This window comes from Dama dama, chromosome 17 (genome assembly GCF_033118175.1).
Source record: "Dama dama isolate Ldn47 chromosome 17, ASM3311817v1, whole genome shotgun sequence".
Classification (NCBI taxonomy): domain Eukaryota; kingdom Metazoa; phylum Chordata; class Mammalia; order Artiodactyla; family Cervidae; genus Dama; species Dama dama.
The window spans coordinates 36,400,876-36,409,371 of NC_083697.1; the positions used below are offsets into that span (position 1 = coordinate 36,400,876).

An 8,496-nucleotide genomic window follows, 5' to 3' on the forward strand; every position below is an offset into this window, starting at 1 on the left:
AAGAATACTGCAGTGGGTTACCATTTCCTTCTCCAGTAGTTTGGATAAACTCACCATGAATTTATCCAAACTCACAGTGAGCATTACTCATTGCCAAAGAAAGCTTCTGAGCAAGTTAGTGCTTTACCATCTATGCACATTCTTTTTCTAAGGACTGAGAAATATGGCTTCACAGTTGAGTTCAGTCGCTCAGTCGGGTCCGACTCTCTGCAACCCCACGGAGTGCAGCAAGCCAGGCCTCCCTGTCCATCGCCGACTCCCAGAGTTTACTCAAACTTATGTCCATTGAGTCAGTGATGCCATCCAACCATCCCATCCTCTGTCGTAGCCTTCTCCTCCTGCCTTCATTCTTTCCCAGCATCAGGGTCTTTTCAAATGAGTCAGTTTTTCACATCAGGAGGCCAAAGTATTGGAGTTTCAGCTTCAGTATCAGTCCTTCCAATGAATATTCAGGACTGATTTCCATTAGGATGGACTGGTTGGATCTCCTGGCAGTCCAAGGGACTCTCAAGAGTCTTCTCCAACACCACAGTTCAAAAGCATCAATTCTTTAGTGCTCAGCTTCCTTTACAGTCCAACTCTCACATCCATACATGACTACTAGAAAAACCATAGGTTTGACTAGATGGACCTTTGTTGACAAAGTAATGTCTCAGTTTTTTAATATGCTGTCTAGGTTGGTCATAACTTTTCTTACAAGGAGTAAGCGTCTTTTAATTTCATGGCAGCAGGCACCATCTGCAGTGATTTTGGATCTCCCCAAAATACAGTCTGTCACTGTTTCCACTGTTACGCCATCTACTTCCCATGAAGTAATGGGACCAGATGCCATGATCTTAGTTTTCTGAATGTTTTAGCCAATCTTTTCACTCTCCTCATTCACTTTATCAAGAGGCTCTTTAGTTCTTCTTTGCTTTCTGTCATAAGGGTGATGTCATCTGCATATCTGAGGTTTTTGATATTTCTCCTGGCAATCTTGATTCCAGCTTGTGCTTCTTCCAGCCCAATGTTTCTCATGATGTACTCTGCATATAAGTTAAATAAGCAGAGTGACAATATACAGCTTTGATGTACTCCTTTTCCTATTTGGAACCAGTCATGTCCAGTTCTAACTGTTGCTTCCTGACCTGCAAACAGATTTCTCAGGAGGCATGTCAGGTGGTCTGGTATTCACATCTCTTTCAGAATTTTCCAGAGCTTGTTGTGATCCATACAGTCAAAGGCTTTGGCTTTGTTTTTTATTTTTTCTGGAACTCTCGCTTTTTGATGATCCAGTGGATATCGGCAATTTGATCTCTGGTTCCTCTGCCTTTTCTAAATCCAGCTTGAATATCTGGAAGTTCATAGTTCATGTATTGCTGAAGCCTGGCTTGGAGAGGAGCATTACTTTACTAGCGTGTGAGATGAGTGCAACTGTGTGGTAGTTTGAGCATTCTTTGGCATTGCCTTTCTTTGGGATTGGAATGAAAACTCTTTTCCAGTCCTGTAGCCACTGCTGAGTTTTCCAAATTTGCTAGCATATTGAGTGCAGCATCATCTTGCGGGTTTTGAAACAGCTCAACTGGAATTCCATCACCTCCGCTAGCTTTGTTTGTAGTGATGCTTTCTAAGGCCCACTTGACTTCGCATTCCAGGATGTCTGGCTTTAGATGAGTGATCATACCATCATGATTATCTGGGTCATGAAGATCTTTTCTGTATAGTTCTTCTGTGTATTCTTGCCACCTCTTCTTAATATCTTCTGCGTCTGTTATGTCCATACCATTTCTGTCCTTTATTGAGCCCATCTTTGCATTAAATATTCCCTTGATATCTCTAATTTTCTTGAAGAGATCTCTAGTCTTTCCCACTCTATTGTTTCTGTCTATTTCTTTGCATTGATCACTTTCTTATCTCTCCTTGCTATTCTTTGGAATTCTGCATTCAAATGGCTATGTCTTTCCTTTTCTCCTTTACCTTTCAGTTGCACCATGTGGGAGCAGGAGTGGGAGTGGGAGTGACTGTGAGGAAATACCCCACGTCCAAGAACAAAGGAGAAACCCCAGCAAGATGGTAGGAGGGGCGAAATCGCATTTAGAATCAAACCCCATACTCACCAGAAAGGCTCAGAGGGCTCAAACAAACCTTTTGCACACCAGGACCCAGAGACCCCACAAAGACTGAGACAGAACTGTGTTTGAGTGTCTCCTGTGGAGGTAAGGGCCAGCAGTGGACTGCCTCAGGGGCACGGGCTCTGGGTGCCACAGACCTGGTTATGGCATAAGCCCTCTTGGAGGAGGTCTCCATTAACCCCACCACAGAGTCGCCAGAACTTACACAGGACTGTGAAACAGACTCTTGGCAGGCACAAACAGAATCTCGTGCACTCCAGGACCCAGGAGAAAGAAGCAGTGATCCCACAAGAGACTGACCCAGACTTGCCCATTTGTGTCCAGGTGTCTCTGGCTGCAGGGCTGGGGGCACTGAGTGTAGCCCTGCATGCATGGGATCTTTTGAAGGAAGTCTCCATTATCTTCATTACCTCCACCATAGTTGGCCCCAGGTAAATAACAGGGAGAGAATACAGCCCCACAGAAAATTGGATTAAAGATTCACTGACCATGACCCCACCCATCAGAACAAGACCCAATTCCCCCCTCAGTCAGTCTCTCCCATCAGGAAGCTTCCATAAGCCTCTTATCCTTCTCCATCAGAGGGCAGACAGACTGAAAACCACAAACACAGGAAAGTAACCAATCTGATCACATGGACCACAGCCTTGTCTAACTCAATGAAACTATGAGCCATGCCACGCAGGGCCACCCAAGATGGACGGGTCATAGGGAAAGTTCTGACTAAACGTGGTCCACTGGAGAACGGAATGGCAAACCACTTCAGTATTCTTGCCTTGAGAACCCCATGAACAGTACGAGAAGACAAAAAGATAGGACACTGAAAGATGAACTCCCCAGGTCGGTAGGTACCCAACATGCTACTGGAGATCAGTGGAGAAATAACTCCAGAAAGAATGGAGACACAGAACCAAAGCAAAACCAACACTCAGTTGTGGATGTAACAGGTGATGGAAGTAAAGTCCAATGCTGTAAAGAGCAATATTGCATAGGAACCTGGAATGTTAGGTCCATGAATCAAGGCAAATTAGAAGTGGTCAAACAGGAATGGCAAGAGTGAACACTGACATTTTAGGAATCAGCAAACTAAAATGGACTGAAATGGGTGAATTTAACTCAGATGACCATTATATCTACTACTGTGGGCACGAATCCCTTAGAAGAAATGGAGTAGCCATCATAGTCAACAAAAGAGTCTGAAATCCAGTAGTTGGATGCAATCTCAACAATGACAGAATGATCTCTGTTTATTTCCAAGGTAATCCAAGTCCATGCCCCGACCAGCAATGCTGAAGAAGCTGAAGTTGAACATTTCTATGAAGACCTACAAGACCTTCTAGAACTAACACCCAAAAAAGATGTCCTTTTCATTATAAGGGACTAGAATGCAAAAGTAGGAAGTCAAGTAGTACCTGGAGTAACAGGCAAATTTGGCCTTGTAGTACAGAGTGAAGCAGGGCAAAGACTAATAGAGTTTTGCCAAGAGAATGCACTGGTCATAGGAAATACCCTCTTCCAACAACACAAGAGAAGACTCTACACATGGACATCACCAGATGGTCAATACTGAAATCAGATTGATTATATTCTTTGCAGCCAAAGAGGGAGAAGTTCTATACAGTCAGCAAAAACAAGACTAGGGGCTGAATGTGGCACAGATCATGAACTCCTTATTGCCAAATTCAGACTTAAATTGAAGAAAGTAGGGAAAAGCACTAGACCATTCAGGTATGACCTACATCAAATCCCTTAGGATTATACAGTGGAAGTGACAAATAAATTCAAGGGAATTGATTTGATAGAGTGCCTGAAGAACTTGGATGGAGGTCTGTGACATTGTACAGAAGGCAGGGATCAAGACCATCCCCAAGGAAAAGAAATGCAAAAAGGCAAAATGGTTGTCTGAGGAGGCCTTACAAATAGCTGTGAATAGAAGAGAAGCGAGAGGCAAAAGAGAAAAGGAAAGACAGCTTCACAACACTACACCAAATTAACTTTTCCCAGAGAGAACTGACTACTATGTTCTGGAAATAATGACATCGTTCTTTCCTTCCCAGAACTCCTCTTAAGTCCCTCATTTTCTCCATAAACAAAATACCTGGGAGATGAAGATGGGCTTGATTTAAAACCCCTCTGAATTCCAGAGCCTATCACAGTATCTGGCACTTGTAAAGGCTCACTAGACATTTAATAATGGATGATTGGACATCATCATCATTTAGCTCTCTTTTGACTGTTTCTCATTCTGCATTTTTGACTTGGTGTCCTACAGCAGACACATATGGCATGTGTTTTTGAAAATATCACTGTTTCCTCACCATTGTCTCTGGAATTTGCTTTTTTCTCTCTATTGCATCACAAGGTTCCTCTCGTCTCTTTGCATCCTGCCGATAGTCTTTACAGTCTTCTCTCCTCACTCCCAAGTCCATTTTCCTGCCAGGGTATTCTTTCTAAAATGCAACTCTAATCATAACACTTCTTTGTATAAAATCCTTCAATGCCATCCCCAAAATTTGGCTAGGATGTTAATTCTTTAGTATAGCATAGTGGACGCTTACCTTTTCTCCTCTGTTTATCTAGCCTCCTCTTTCCCACACTTTAGCTCACCCAGGCATCTCTGAACACGTCCTCCGCTTTCACAGACCTGAAAGTGAAAGCCGCTCAGTCATGTCTGACTCTTTGCGACCCCATGGACTATGCAGTCCATGGAATTCTCCAGGCCAGAATACTGGAGTGGGTAGCCTTTCCCTTCTCCAGGGGATCTTCCCAACCCAGGAATCAAACCCAGGTCTCCCACATTGCAGGTGGATTCTTTACCAGCTGAGCCACAAGGGAAGCCCAAGAATACTGGAGTGGGCAGCCTATCCCTTCTCCAGAAGATCTTCCTGACCCTGGAATTGAACCAGGGTCTCCTGCATTGTAGGTGGATTCCTTACCAACTGAGCTATCAGGGAAGCCACACCTGAGATTTTTTTTTTTTTTTTTTAATAATTGTAATGCTTTATTACTGACAGTTATTTACATAGTGTTTAAGGCACAATAAAAAATAAATTACAATACAAAAGTTCTCTTTAAGTAGAAGACACTGAACAATGGGGCTGTATTAACCCTTGAGCATTTAACCAAGACACAGAAACTACAAGTTTCGCTGGAAACACCTTCCATGAGTTTTTAACTACCTCTTTACATTTTATCCAGGCCATCTGTTTGAAGAAATATCCAGTTACTATATTTTGAAAGATTTAATATAGAGAAAAAAAGAAAATGTGAATGAAAGGTAATATGGACTTTAAATTTGATTTTTAGTTTCAAAACTGGGTACTAAAACCACTTTTTTAGACAGCATAAAAGGCAAAATGAGACAGGTATGAGAAGCATTTCAAGTTCATAAGTAAATTATACCAGGGTGGGTTTCTTTTAGTATTGGGGAAAAAAATCAAAGTTCATCATCTTTAAATACAAATAAACTGCTTTGAAACTCCAGTTTGTTAACAGAAATAACATTTTCAGCCTAGTTGGTGAAATCAAAGTATCAAGCTGTATTAAAACAAAAAATATATAAAAGAAAAAAACAATTTAATCTCTTCCAGTTCTCAGAGGTTTGTATAACACTAGAGAAAATTATCACCATTTAGGGTTGATTTTTTTTCACTAGCCCTAAATTCTTAAATTGTAATATACTACTTCAGAATCCTTCCATTTAACTGCTTAATGATTCCAGTCTACAAATGAGCATAGATTTTGCTCTGTTGTTATAAATAAGTGAATTGGAAGTGGGGAATATAGTAAGCTAAACAGTCATTCACTGCTTTGAAAAATCAGAGCTATGGGTCACTTATCAAGAGCACAGAAAAAAGGTGACAAGCATTTCATCCTGAGGTGGCATTTGTCAATCTATTAGCATTTATGTCACCTTCCCTAGTTATTCTGTGGTTTCGGCTTGTGCTACTGTAAACCTTGGGTCAACTGACCAAAAACAAACAAAAACAAAAACCTGCCATCTAGGGTATTGAAAGAAATTCAATAAAATAAGATGTGTCTCATACTTAAGGAGAGCCATAAAACTCAAACTATTCTTTAACAGTTTGAATTTAGGATTTTCTGTTAATTAATCAAAACTGTTGAGAGAATTAGCTCACCTTTTAACCAAGCATGTGAGAAGGAAAGAATAAAGATGTTAACTTTAGTAGCTAGAACACTGCTCTAAAATTAATATATCAAAGTAAACGAGACAGACAGTTTGGTTTTTATCTCATTTGAGGCCAATATATGTGAATATAAATCATAATCCACAAGGAGTGTTTCAGGGCAAAAATATAGCTTCTTAGTATACAAAACCTAGTGAGCATTTGAAAAATATTTGCACTCTGAAATTAAATAAAACCTTAGTAACAGAGCTGTTTCTGAGTCTGGTGCTATCTGCTCAAGAAGGGCCCTATGCTGGCTCCAGAGGAACGTTGCTCGTCTAGGTGGTTATATACTGCAGCGCTGGTTGGAAGACAGGTCACAACTGGAAAAGCCAAAGCAAAGCTTCCATTAACTCCAGCGTATCTTAGGGTTCTTGTTCTGGGAAATATTCAGCTTCCATGTAAGAATGTTAATCTGTGTATTCTAAAGAAACAGAAGCCTTTTTTTCCTGGTTGAGCTTTTCTTCTTCTTTTGGTTTTATCTCCACCACTTTATGAGCTCTTTCAGCCCGTCGCTTTTTCCGGAAATGCTGGAAGAGGACCACCACAATTACTATTATGACCATCAGTGCACAGGCGGAGCCGATGGCCAGAGCCAGGAAGTGGATCTCAGAGAAGCGAACAGTCTGCACGACGCTGAGCTGGATCTCCCCTATCAGTCCATCAACATCAGGTGGGTTCTTCACCTGACAGGTGTATGTCCCATTGTCATCAAACTGCAGCTTCCAGAGGAGGATGGAGACATCATACCGCTCAGGGTTGCCATCCCAGACCACTCGGTCCTTGAAACGCCCACTCATGGGTTTGAAGGGATCCACATGGTAGTAGAAAACAAACTGCTCAGGGCCCCCATCTCGAGGACGGAAATTCCAGGTCACCGTGAGAGCATCACCCACTGGGGCAAAGCTGGAGAAAGTGCATTTTAACCTGACATCTGTCCCATTGACAGCCTCCAGCACCCGGGGAGTGTAAATTTCCACAGCTGCTACTGGCCAAAGAGCTGTGAGCTGTACGCCAAGGAGAAAAAGCACAGCACGCGTAGGGCTCTGGCCATACACGAGGGAAACCCAGGCCTGGCCCCAGAGACCAGACCGCGCAGACGGAGCGCGCCAGCACCCTGCCAAGGCCGCTCCTGGCGGAGAGCGCGCCTCGGCGTTTTCCCGGGGGAAGCAGTCTGTCGCCTCACCTGTGGGAACCTGAGCTCCCGCGCCTGTGAGTCATTCCTGCTCTGCTGGTGCTCTTTGCTGGAATCGAGATTTTTATATATGCTGTTGTCACTGCTCAGAACATTCCCTCTTCTCTTTGCCAAGTCAACTCTAAAGTTCTGTATCATCTCCTTTGGGAAACATTTTCTACTCTCTCCATTTGGATTCCATTTTCCATGTGCTCACCTCTAACACATTCCCCATCTTGTAACTTTCTTTTTACTTCCCTGTACCCACAGTTAGACTGAATTCTTGTGGTCAGAATGAAAAGAGCACTAAATGGGAAGTCAGAAGTAGTAGCCTCTACTCTCAGCCTTGCTTTCAACTCTCAACTCACCACTGACAAATTATGAATGATGCTGGACCCCAGTTTTTATTGTCTTTATTAAGGTGTTCATCTAGGTTTTATTTACATGGGATCACAATAATTCCACAGAGAATCCTTTAAAAATACCTTTGTGATACCTTTTGTTCTATTCATTTCTGCAAAGTCGATTTTCATATTACAAAGCCACTTGGGCAAACGTTATTGACTGCCAGTCACAATCAACAAGACCAAGACCCAGCAACTCAAAGCAAAACAACGGAATCAAGGACACTCTTCTGCCCTTTGCCAAACAATTTTCACTAACTAAAATAAGTATTGTGAAGGCCAAAACCAAACCAAACAAAAACAACCGTGACTCTTATAATATACGAGCATAAGGTATAAAGAGGAAAAGTCAAGAAAGGAAGCTAGGTGCAGGCAGAAAATGTAACAGGATATGCTTGTGTTATAATTTAGGGATTAAAAGCAATACTTTTATTTTTTTATTTTTTTTAATATTTATTTATTTTATTTGACTCTGCCAGACCTTAGTTGTGGCATGCAGGATCTTCAGTTGCAGCATGTGGGATCTAGTTCCCTGACCAGGGCTTGAACCCCGGCCCCTTGCACTTGGGAGCGTGGAGTTTTAGCCACTGGACCACCAGGGAAGTCCCTAAAAGCAATAC

At 42.2% G+C, this 8,496-nt stretch overlaps 1 protein-coding gene across 1 annotated transcript; it reads right to left on the reverse strand.

Annotated features, from left to right (window-relative positions):
* Positions 1-6,176: 6,176 nt before the first annotated feature.
* Positions 6,177-8,005, reverse strand: LOC133071838 (myelin protein zero-like protein 2). Its single transcript, XM_061164704.1, has 2 exons — positions 7,969-8,005; positions 6,177-7,508 (listed from the first exon to the last, which is right to left on the reverse strand). Exons 1-2 carry the CDS (start codon positions 8,003-8,005, stop codon positions 6,709-6,711), a joined length of 837 nt encoding a protein of 278 aa, XP_061020687.1. The 3' UTR covers positions 6,177-6,708.
* Between the last annotated feature and the right edge of the window lie 491 nt (positions 8,006-8,496).